Source organism: Aptenodytes patagonicus, chromosome 7, assembly GCF_965638725.1.
Source record: "Aptenodytes patagonicus chromosome 7, bAptPat1.pri.cur, whole genome shotgun sequence".
Classification (NCBI taxonomy): Eukaryota; Metazoa; Chordata; class Aves; order Sphenisciformes; family Spheniscidae; genus Aptenodytes; species Aptenodytes patagonicus.
The window spans coordinates 44,971,761-44,984,821 of NC_134955.1; the positions used below are offsets into that span (position 1 = coordinate 44,971,761).

General features: G+C 38.5%; 1 protein-coding gene across 1 annotated transcript in view; it reads right to left on the reverse strand.

Annotated features, from left to right (window-relative positions):
• Positions 1–408: 408 nt before the first annotated feature.
• Positions 409–13,061, reverse strand: part of SLC25A21 (solute carrier family 25 member 21) — a 263,275-nt gene continuing 250,622 nt past the window's right edge. The window contains exons 8-10 of the mRNA XM_076345063.1: positions 5,615–5,796; positions 4,748–4,800; positions 409–2,203 (exon numbers count right to left, since the gene is read on the reverse strand). Coding sequence (XP_076201178.1) covers positions 2,133–2,203; positions 4,748–4,800; positions 5,615–5,796 — 306 coding nt within the window. The 3' untranslated portion in view covers positions 409–2,132. The remainder of the gene's footprint in view (positions 2,204–4,747; positions 4,801–5,614; positions 5,797–13,061) is intronic.

The following is a 13,061-nucleotide window of genomic DNA, read 5'->3' on the forward strand; positions in this document are numbered from 1 at the left end:
ATTTGGGAAATATGCAGTACATGTGAGTGCAGAATTTAAGTTTTTAATCTGAAAAGCCTACACTCCATTCCCAGAGTGTCAAATGTTTTCAGAGAAATCGGTGAAGGCTAATACTCCCTTCGATGACAGCCCCATGTGTTTGCATGGTCCCGGTACAGAAGACCTCCAGTGTAAAACTGAATCAGACCCCATATTACACCAGGAGTGATGGGGGATTGGGCTGGCACATTCATGGGTTTGTTTTCTAAAGCAGTGCTGTGTTTTCTGCTTTCTGATGGTTCTCTTTTTATCAAAGATCAGGCTGAGCTATTAACTGAAAAAAAATCATGTTGGAAAGGATGTAAAACCGAAGGCTATATATGTATATACAGTATGTTTAAAGCCTTTTATTTTTATATTTTGAATGCTCTAAATTAATAAAAGACTAATTATAAAACATTTTGCTTTTAATTTTCAAAATTATATTAGTAGTGTCTTCTCTTTGGCTAAGTACTGATAATGAAATGCAACAACGAGGAACATTTGCCTTAAAATTATAAACTGTAACAGAGCTAATTTTATTGATTTTAGCTATGAAGTAGCATAGGTATGAGAAGTCGCTGCTGTCAAATTCAGACAAAAGAGAGGTTTATTGAGCATGTCAGTACAAGCATCCTTGAAAGCGCTGAGAATGCATTTCTATTTTTAGCTTTTTGTTGCTTTTCTAATGCATTAAAAACACTCGTGAGATGAGACTTCACATGTGAACTGTCATTTTCAAGTAACAATCTGTAAAGATACTTCTTTAGGATTGCTGGGAAAAAGGTTTGTACCTCCTTACAAGGAAGAACATTTAAAGTTAACAGTGTGAATGCAGTATGGGGTGATACAGAAACTTTCAGCAATTGCAAGGATATGCATTCATTTGACAACAAACCAAGTTTAGATAATGGGAACATTTTTATAACAGAATAATGTGTAATTTTAAGTTATTTAAAGCGTTCTTGAAACTGTAGAGTGGCACAACTGGATGAACTGAAACTATGTCTTCAATTAGCATAGCAGAAATTATTTCACAGAGCTAGTTAGCATGGCTAGTAAAGACAGGAGTACATCACTGAAATATTATTTATATTTACAGTGACTGGGAAAAGCAACAATTTTAGCTTTAGAGCAATGTTTTTTATCTATAGAAAGGTGCATTTCTTTGAGGTGTATGGCTAGCTAATTACGACTGCATATGTGCTATCAGTCTAGAACATGGTTTCTCCATCCCACGGTGGTAATGAAAGGCTAAAGGGGCAGTCAAGGTGCATTGAGCATTTTTATCACAGGACAGCTCTTTAAGCAATAGTATATGAAGGTGGATAAAAAATTCACAGTAAAATCTCATATGCCTAAAAATATTTTTTCCGTTCATTTATTTACTCATTTCTTCTATGATTCCCACAGTTGTTTTGCACTTTTATGTAACTTGACTGAGACTAATTATTTTCAGTGTCTTCTGTGACCTGAGTGAGATTTATACAATATTTATGGCTAAGAACAAGTAGGACATTTAACAGTGGGTCCTTTTTCTATCCTAACTCCCAACAACTTAAGAAGCTCTTCTACCAGTGTTGAAATTGTACTGGACTGAATTGAAACTGGACCCAAGATTGACGCAAGAGTTTGCAGAGTATGGGTCATGTTCCTAACCTGGAGTCAATGGAGCTGTCAGTTTACACTAGCTTAGTACCTGGCTCCACAGGATTATTCCTTTTTTTCCTTCAAAAATCCCCTGAAAGTTATTATCTTGCCATTTCAGCTGAAATTTTAAAAAAAGTCTATTAACTACATAGTATAATTCAATGTCCAGAGTTTTCAGTTTGTCCTTGAAAAACTAACTTGTTTCTATGTCTCCTTTATATTTTCTCTTGATCCGGTAAAACAATTACAAATATCAACTGTGCTATTTACTTATGCACTTGCAGAAAAGCATGTGCTTAAATGTTTTCTTGGATCAGGACCTGAAGACCAAATTTGTTTTGAACTGTATTAACATCAGTGTAATCTGAGGGCATTCGCCATCATAAAGGATGAGAATCACTTTTACTTTATTAAAGTGTATTTTAGAATGCATATAATTTTAAAGAGTACATTTTTCAGAATTGCTACTTGTGATCAACTGTGTCCTGAAGCCAGGCATAAACGTATTCATAAACCAAAAGCATCACTGCACCACCTGGAAGAAAAGATATTATTTTACTACATACAAAATTCAGTATTTTCAAGATTTTGTAGAGCATTTGTAGTGTGTAATCTAAACCAGGATATGGCAAAGCCTTATTTGCAAAATGGATAATTCTACTAATTCCCTAATTCATTAAAAAATCACCAGTTCTTAAACCATACCAATTTTATTTAATATTAGACCATAAAATTGATGTGAAAAGCTTGTATATTAAATCAAAATCACTCTCAATGTGATTTTTCATATCATTTTTTCAGGATTAATATTTTTCTTTGTTCTTTTACAAGTGAAGCTTTTAATCTGAATATGTGTATATTTGTGTGTTTGTTTAGAGTTAGATTTGGCCATGAAAGAGCAACTTGAGTAGTGAAATGACAAAAATTCATCACCAGGGTGATGAAATGCTTCCAGGTGAGGTTCAAGAAAGGTTTTCAGTTGTTTGTTTACCATGTCTAAAGCAGAAGATCACAGTATTGAAATGAGAATAACCTTCCTGTGCCTGTACCTGGCTATGAATCCACAGGCAAAGTTTTGATCTGATGGAATGGCATTATCCGCTAGAATTGATAACAGTATAAAACCCCAGCTTGAATGCCATAAAGTATCTTTACTGATAGTGAAGCCCTTCTGTAACCGGGCTGAAATTACTGTCTGAGCTAAAAAAGGGAACATTTCAGAAGGTATATATATGTAACTAAACATATAGAGAAGCTTCTAGTTGGAGAAGATGGGGAAGAGAATCAGATTCCAGGCTGCAGAAGCAAAAGTGTGTTACAATGTGCTACTTGTGAGTGCTCGCACCGGGGCACAAATATTTTCTTTCCTTTGCCTTTGCCTGTTGGCTCAGTTAGCAGGTTAGAGTGGCACCTCTAACAAACAAGTCTTCTGCTGAACTGGGCTGACCTTTCTAGGTATGATGGGCACACAGAACCACCACCGGGCACACAGAATTACCACATGAGTTTTCCCATGTTATTTATCCTAACAAACGATCATCAGATTTGAAATCCTTTATGAACAGCAACTCACAGACAGCTAGACAGAGCAAAAGTTTGCAAAAGGCTTTGACCAATAAACAAATCATAGACACAATGTCTAAGGTGTGATTTGAACTCAAATCAAAGCTGATTCCAATTCTCATACTGTGTGATCTGTTTGTATATCTCTTTTTCTGAAAGCATTCACATGTTGAAAGAAGGAATTACCTTCCCAATCACAATAAAGATTGCATTACTGTTTCATTGGAAAGCCAAATCTATATATTAGTCGATGGGACTACAAAAGCTTTTAAAACAAAGTACACACTTAACTGACTTGCTGGATCTGGGCCTGAACGCATAGTCGTTTGTAAGATGGAAAATTTTATTCCAAAATCTGCTGTGCTAACGGGTACTGGGGAAGCAAAACCCTGCCTTCTCTTTGTCCTTTATGTAATCTAGTATCTTTGGAGTATGAGGGAAAAGGCTTTTAGCTCCAGAGTTATGCCTTGCCGCCCTGTTTCCCCTCCCCACCTTCTTCCTTTACCCTGCACAATAACCAGGCATGGTCTAGCACTTAGCCAGACGGATTGGATATGCAAACATTTACAGACAAACCTAATGCCTCCTTTATACCGCAGAACAGACTCTGTACCTACTTGCATTTAACCATGTGTGTTCTTGCCTATTAAACCACCTTGCACAATTGGAAATACAATTTCATGGAAATGGGATACTGTTCAAATTGGGGCTTCTGCTCTTTTTGACACAGACTGCTGCTGTGGGCTGGCAAAGTCTAAGGACCCAGTGCTTTGCTTTCATGATTAATCAAAACCAGTCAGGGAAAAACAGTCTAAAAGTCGAAGAAGATCTAGCTGTCAACCACTGTGCTCCCGCATTTGGAGTATCAACTAGTGAGAAGGGGTCAATCAACAAACCCAGTTTTGTTATCCTTGTCCTCTTAGCCTTCTAGGGCCATGCAAGTCTCTTCCCAGCTCATGCTATTGGTCTTTTAGTGTCCGTTCCTTACAGCCCCCGCAGAGCACAGGAAGAAGAAAGTAACTGGAATTTGATACGCTTGGGCTATGCTTCGAGTAGTTGAGAGCATTTATGCTGGAAAGACTCTAACTAGCATTTTAACGTGACTTTACATGGGTACAGAATAGTCCTAGTGAAACCAAAAAATCCCATTAGAAGGAATGGGACAAGCTTTAAGAAACACTTCCAAAGGTATTACAGTTCTGGCATTTGCATGGATGCATTTGGCTTGTTCACAAATAAAGTAATTGCATAAACCAGCAGTTACTTGGAACTGCAATCATCTGATGTGTATGTGTAAATTATATTTTTACACACATATTTAGTCAAATCCATCTATGATACTATTAGATGATGCTATTATCAAAAGAAATCATTCAAAGATGAAAGAGATTTTGATGATTTCTGGTACACTGTTTCATTTATTTGACTGATGCTTACTACATTTTTTCAAGAAATTGAAAAACGGGAAGAGAAAGCAAGAACAAAAGCAATATAGAAATGACAGAGGGAAAATTACCTGGACCAAGCCTCATGATCTTGGGAACCAAGCCTTTGTACAGAGCCAGAAATCTGTAGCAGAAGAAAAACAAACAAAACATTTCAAACAATATTCTTGCTCTAAAAGAATGGAAATTTAGCATGTGTTTGTTAAAATGCTGGCAGAGCACTTAGAAGCAATTATTTGAAATTACACATGTTCAATAGCAGGCAGTATCTGGATTTTAACATTTTACAGAGGCAGATCAGATGAAGAGAAAAAGTTAATCAATGTTCAGTCACAAAAGCTATGTTGTGAGCCTAGCCAATCAGAAATATGACTTTAATCAGTGAGATGGTTTTACTTTCAAGACAAGTCTGTTAACAACAGCTGCATACATGGACAAAATGACTGCTATAATTGAATATCAAAGCTACAACTCAGTTCCCACTTGAGAAATATTTTAAAAAGTTGGAAAACGTTATTGCCACAAGGATCTGTCCCCAATTTAATTATTTCAGCAGTCATTTTAAAGGTACAGAGGTCTGTATAATTACAATTGGATTAAATTGGGAAATATCCTGTTTTCTGTTGATATTTTCCTTTTACAAAATGAAGAGTTGAAAAAATTACACATGAGATATACGAAGCATTTATTTGTGGAACATAAATTTCGACAACCCAATAATCATCTTGTAAGTCTTTTGTAAAAGTTCACATGGAGTAGGAGGATATCTCCTTGTAATTCCAAAATACATTTTCAAAATGTTACATTGTGTTCTTTTGATACTGAGTTCAGGGTGGCTTAATGGTCCTCGTCAAATCTGAAATATAACAACATGGTTTTATGGACCCATATGAACTAAAACAGAGGTCTGGACATTTATTAAAATAAGAATGTTTTACCCTTCCTCTTTATAGACTGTTGCCATAGTTTTAAAACAGGTTCTGTACTTGATCTCTCCAGGAACTGGCTGTGGTCCTTGAATCCTACTTTTTGCAACATCAAAAGGAATGTTAATAATTGAGGCTATTGTTCCTGAGACTAGCCCAATTCCAAATTTCCTCAAAAACTCCAAATTTGGATCCTACAAAAAAAGAGAGAAAGAAAGAAAGAATAAAAAGCGAAACGGAAGGACCTAGGCAGGTTAAGCACTATAAAGTAATATGTATTTAATCAGAAAACTCACACAACACAACACACTCGTGTTATTTTAGCGGAACACATTAGGATTTCCTATGCTGGAACTTGTTTTCTTGACAATCCTATTGGCTATGTTTTTACACATGGTCTAAATTGCTGAAGTACACATTTCCTCACACAGGATTTATAAACACAGTTCATAAAGAAAGACTGGTATGGCATATGGGGATGATTTGTATAATTGGGCTTCACAATGTACTTAGTATTACTGTATCAAAACAGGAGAAATCCAAGCACACTATTAGCTAATTGGCCAGAATATTTTACAAATGACAGCAACTTCCACCATGAAGCCTACTAAAACGCTCATTTGTGTGTTGGACCCCCAAATGCTAAATTAAATAAAGGCTAATCTCAGTCTGCTGCCATTCCCCTCCAGGTTTTTTACATTTATTTTCACATGTAGCTGATCCACTGTACTGAGAAGTGCTAGCTTCCTGTTATTAACAATCCAACTCGGCGCAACTGCAAAAGAGCCTCCACGTTCTGCGCATTATAAACGGTGGTAACTCACTCAGCTAATTGGCTGAAGAATTTACAACAGATTGTTTCTGGACCCTACTATATATTCATGGTAAAAGTTAGAAGCAGGTTAGAAGTGCATCTAAAAACTTCTTTGCTCACTCACAGTTCACGGTCCAACGGGGTTTTATTTGATCTTTGAGAAAGACCTCCTACCTTGGCATTTTCTATGACATCAAAGAACTCGGAGTTTATCTGGGAGTCAAAGTCTCCTGAAGCAAGTTTAATCCTATTTCTCTAAGCAGTGGAAGTCACAGGGAAGTGTGTTCCAGTGCATTTCCTATGCACATATTTTTTTGCTATTGGTCTTCAACAGCAAGGACACTTTTTTGCTATAGGAGACTCCACATACGCAGTTCCATTTTTTTTCAAGAAGGTACTTTAATTTTACAAAATCATCAGTAAAATAACAAATGATCTTGCCATGTTATAACATCAGCACAATATTAAAACGAAAGTTCTTTGTTTCCTAAACCTGTACATTTTTGACTGAAAAAGGAAACAATGAAGAAATTTTCCTTTCCAGATTAGCAACAAGAAACATAAATTAAAACTTCCATAATATACATTAGACAAAGTCCATACAGGTGTTTAGAGAGAAATGTCAAAATCAACAGGGCTTTTTATTACTTGCAGAAAAACTCAACACCTTGATTTCACAAAACATGAAACATACTGGTAATACCTTTTAAAAATTAGAATGGCTTGTGGTACATAAAGAATTGCAAGACTTCGTTAGCAAAAAGCTTAGCAGCAAATTTCTGTTTATTCTGTACATACTGACAGTGGTTTAAATGCAAATAAAATAAAGCCAATATTTCTGGTATCTAGAGAAGAAAAAAGGACCCTTTTTGAAGTTTGAGGGGCAGCAGTATGGTTGCCCCGTTCCAGCATGGTGCCTACCTACCTCCAGGCAGCAGGTGTATGTTTATACCCACACCTGAGAGCTAAATACTATTCCAGATTGTACTAACCTCCTCAAACCAGGCTACAGTGAGGACGCTACAACTGCTCTGTTGACTTTTCATAGTCCAGAATGGTCTGAAATATCTTTGTCAAGCAATTTGGCACAAGGACACTTTCTTCATACTGCCAAGCACAGCGGGCTGCCCTCTGGGCTGGGCAATACGCGTTAGGCAAAAATATTTACTTGTTAAGTGTCCTGGTTTCAGCTGGGATAGAGTTAATTTTCTTCCTAGTAGCTGGTACAGTGCTGTCTTTTGGATTTAGCATGAGAATAATGTGATAACACAACGATGTTTTAGCCGTTGCTAAGTGGTGCTTACACTAGTCAAGGACTTTTCAGCTTCCCATGCTCTACCGACTGAGAAGGCTGGGGGTGCACAAGAAGCCGGGAGGGGGCACAGCCAGGACAGCTGACCCAAACTGGCCAAAGGGATATTCCATACCATGTGACATCATGCTCAGTATATAAGCTGGGGGGAGTTGGCGGGGGGGCAGCGATCACTGCTTGGGGACTGACTGGGCGTCCATTGGCGGGTGGTGAGTGGTTGCATCATTTGTTTTTTTTTCCCCTGGGTTTTGGCACACGCTCTCTCTCTCTCATTGCTTTATTTTCCATTACAATATTATTATTATTATTTCCACCCCCACCCCCCTTAAGTATTAAACTGTTGTTATCTCAACCCACAAGTTTTCTCACTTTTGCTCTTCCGATTCTCTCCCCCATCCCACCAGGGTGGGAGGGTGAGCGAGTGGCTGTGTGGTGCTTAGCTGCCAACTGGGGTTAAACCACGACATTAAGCATTGAATTTCAAGCCCTGCTGCTCCTGACAAATCCCGTATATTTGAACGATTGAACATTTTCATATTTTGGTGAATTCCCAATGCCAGTGTTGCCTGCTTTGTGTTTGAGAGTGCCACAGAGTGTAGGATATAGCGGGTGTCCAATCAAGTGAGCATCTATTGAAACCAGACACTGCACCAACACCACAGATTGCTTTATTTCTATCCCAGTATTTGTGACACAGAAAATGTTGAAAGGCAGCATTTTGCTCATTCACAAAACTGGATTCTAACCAAATGTGCTATGGTATACACTAGCTTTGCTATATAACTTGATTTTTTTATTACGTATCTCATGGGAAAGGTTTTTGTGGCATTTGTCACTGTAATATCTGGATCATTTCATTTGTATAACACACTCAAAATAAATTTAGCTGTTAAAAATAATTAAAAAGTTATTTTTTTCTAAAAGCACAGAGTAGTGGCTTTTTACTGTGCCACTGCTTCCAAGTGAAAAAAGAGATTCCCAAGCATAATTTATGCCTCTGTCTACAATGCTTACACGGACAAGGAGCATTGGCTGTTTATCATGTAGGTGCAAGTTGGTGCTATCAGGAAGCAGCGTCTTTCTTTTTATACCAAAATCTGTCCTTTGCCTGCCCCATGGACACTGCCAAAATATTTCTAACAGTGTAGGACCCTGTGAAAGGAGACATGAGGATAACATATCTGTCTAGTGCTAACGCCGCAAGTGGCTAGCAGAGGCAGTTATCATCATGTTATTGGCACTAACTTCTGCACCATGAGTTCACTGACTGAATATTATATGTTTCATATTTGGTACCTTAGAAAAAAAGATTCTGACAAGCTCCTCTTGCTTTCATAAATGGCAGAATTGGAGGAAACCCATATATGAATTCTGTTCTTAGGCAAAGGTCATTTTTCTGCAGTATGAGTAGAACATGTAGAACAGAAACTTGATTTTAGATGGTGCCACACCACAGTACAGTATACCACAAGGAAGTGAAATACCAGTTTGCTTATTCACAATGGAATAACTTTGCCGTGGTTGGATAACGTAATCTGTGATCATCTCACCTTTTTACCACGCTCTTCACGATCACATTTCCTGTACACCTGAGTCCCTGCCCTGTGAGCACCAGCAGCCATCAAAAGTAAAGAGACAAGTAGGCATCACTAATAAATGCCATACCTATGCATGTCCTGCTGGATTTCCCTGCTTTCTTTGGGAGAAAAAAATTTGAGATGTTATCTCTCTGCTTTTTATACTTCATTACTCCTATCATAACATTTTTAAATAAGTGGAGACTTCATAAGTTCCTCCTGAATCATATGCTGCTTAATTCCTTCTTTTATATTCCATAATTTCTAGCAACAGAAAATTCTAGCCCTAAATCTAGCACATACACACCCATGTACAAGAGTGTCACCCACTGGAGACAGTTTTAATTTATCAGTTTCAGTCTCCAAAGCCCCGGGCTTTCCTTTCCCTACCACTTTATTCACTTGTTCATTTGCTGGGCTCTTTGTCAAAACCTCTGTTTAAATCTTTGATCTCAGACAAAAGCTTCCAGACTATCTTCATTCGTACTGAAGGAAGGTCACTTAATTCAATAAGCAGCATAGATATTAATACAGCAATGAAATAACTCTTTGGTAAAGGCATGTATGCTTGGAACTCAGTTAATTTAAATTTTTCAGAATGACTGAAAAATCATTTTAGAATAGATAATGACTCACCATCGTAGATATATTTGTACTGATTTAGACACTCAGGTGCAATCCAAGGGTTCAAAGGTAGGACACCACACTCGCATATGCAGTGGAGAGAAGTAGGTATCTTCAAAGGAATAGCTCAAAGTCCCTAAGGTAGGTTGCTTGAAGTAACCATAAATAGATAATGTGGATGGTCCACCGACATGCATACTAGTGTTTAGAAACCTGACCAGCAGAGAGACTCAGGACACTACTTGATTTTTCCTTGTGAGGCCCTGTTCAGTCTGAGTAAAAGTGGCAGAATGTGTTGCAAAGAAACTTATAAAAAATCAATAAAATCAAAAGATCAATAAATATTAATTTGTCTAATTGAAGGTATTTTTAGATGTTTGTTTGCTTCAATATTTGGATGTTTGCCTTGAGATCTTTTCACTATTTTTTTTTGTTTTTTTCAGTTGATGAAGGTACATTTCTTACGAGAAAGAATACTTTTATAAATATGTTTGTGCTGGTTTTGGCTGGGGCAAAGTTAATTTTCTTCGCAGTAGCTAGTATGGGGCTGTGGTTTGGATTTGTGCTGAAAACAGTGTTGGTAACACAGGGATGTTTTCGTTGTTGCTGAGCAGTGCTTACACAGAGTCAAGGCCTTTTCTGCCTCTCACACCACCCCACCAGCGAGCAGGCTGGGGGTGCACAAGAAGTTGGGAGGGGACACAGCCGGGACAGCTGACCCCAGCTGACCAAGGGGATATTCCACACCATATGACGTCATGCTCAGCGTATAAAGCTGGGGGAAGAAGAAGGAAGGGGGGACGTTTGGAGTGATGGCATTTGTCTTCCCAAGTAACCGTTACGCGTGATGGAGCCCTGCTTTCCTGGAGATGGCTGAACACCTGCCTGCCCATGGGAAGTAGGGAGTGAACTCCTTGCTTTGCTTTGCCTGTGTGCGTGGCTTTTGCTTTACCTATTAAACCGTCTTTACCTCAACCCACGAGTTTTCTCACTTTTACTCTTCTGAGTAAACTGGGGGGGAGTGAGCGAGCGGCTGTGTGGTGCTTAGTTGCTGCCTGGGGTTAAATCACAACAATGTTTTAGTACTTCTGAGCACCTCGTAGATAAGTTCACTATATAAGAATAATGCTTACTGGATAAGGAGAATGTCAATTCCTGACAATTTGCATGAAGAATAAATAATAATAATAGAATAAGATTTGAAGTTGGTATCTGCAAAGCAGCCTACTGAAGTTAGCCCAAAACTAATACTTAGACTGGAATACTTGCATTAAGTTTCTTACACTCCTTTGAAAATGCTAGCCATAATATTAGTTTTATAGATGAGTTACACTTGGCACAAAAGTGCCAGAAGTGATTTGAAATGACTGCTAAATTTAAATACGTTTGCTCAAGGTCACATAACAGGTCAGCGGGGAAGCCAGGCATGGAGCTGAGAGGCTTTGCACTGTACGTTGCACATTCCACCTCCCTGTGTGTGACAAGGAGGACTTTAAAAGACAAGGCTTTGGTCTGGCCAACTCCGGTTCTGCCCAGCCTACCTAGGAATTATGGGACTGAAGAGGGAGATAGGCCAGGAATAAGGGGGCGTAGAGTTGCTTCTTGGCCTTTTTGGCTAAAGTGAAGTGTAATAGCATAGGACCTCCTAAGCTAAGAGATGCCACAAGACCTGACCTAGGCTACATTGACTATAATCAAGTGTTTGGCAGCAAAAGGCTGTAAGGAACTGCTTTACCCAGCCTGATAATTGGTTTTAATCACTAAAAGGAGATTCCTATGGCAACAGACAGTGGGAGAAAGGAACACGTGGGTCTGAGGAAGGGGAGTTTCCAAGACAGAGGAGAAAAGGTATATTCGGAGAGAAGCAAGGTGGGAGATAGCTCTCAGGAAAGCAACAAGGAACACATGAAAAACTCAAATGAGTTGCTTTAAACACAGACACTGAGCCAGACCCCAGAGGAGAGACAGGGTCTGGGTCTTCCTGCTGAGTCCCAGAGAAGAGCTGGGAAGAAAGGCTGTCAAATTCTACTCTTAGAGAGGGAGAGGCTGATGCAGCTGTGATCAGATGGTTTGGAGGCATGCAAACTCCCAGCAGAAATCAAGAGTAAGGAGGAGAAAATGATGTAGACTCACTGCAAGGCTTCAGAAAGGGTGAAAATGAAAAGATGAAAGTGAGTGCCATCACTGTTGTGATAACATCATGCTTTGATTCTTTTAAGGAATATTCACAATTTTTGTTTGTGGCTTAATCAAGATTTGACCACAGCTTAAGGAACAGCTTCATAGTTTTATTGACCCTGAACTTCTGTCCATCTCATGCATTTACATAGTAAACTCCCTATTGTAAACTATAGCTTGCTGCCTGATTAGTACAATGATGGTCTGATCTTTGTCAAGATGCATAAGAAATGCTGGAATTATAGCTACAATAAACATATTGATGACCAGGAAAGGCATTCTAAAATGCATAGTCACAGCTGCACTTTGTTTGAATTGAATGTGCTTTTTCACACTGGTATTATCTCAGATTCCTCCTTGAGTGCAATCTCATTGCAGCAGACATTTAAGTAAGTTTTTAAAATCCACCTGTCAGATGTCTGACAGCATAAGAAGATGAATGACAGCCACTAGCATAAATGTTCTGGCTAGTCTCCAGAGTGACATGGCTGTCTGCTGTACAGGGTATACATTTTCAAACAGTTTGCAACCCTCTCAGTGATTTGTTTTTCTCACAATACAATTTCCTGATAAAATTATTAATCTTACTCCAGATTTATAAGTAGCATTATTATCTATTATTTACTCTTTTTCTATAACCTTTTGGACCCATAGGACAAGGCTAGGACTTCACTTCACTTAGTCCTAAAACAAACATCTGCACCAAAGAACTTTTGACGTAAATAAAAAACCAAGAGACAACAAATATGTGGTCACCAAATACAAAACGTACAGAATTCTGGAGACTCAGCTCTCCCACATAGATTTGGTCTACACAGATGATCAGACTGCTCATAAAGTGTTGGGGTTACAAGCAGGTCACCTTTTCATGGCATCATTAAGACACTAACTATGCAGAAAAGGGCACGCAGAAATGGATGCCTTATTGCTTATCCCTGCATCCAGTACCTTTGT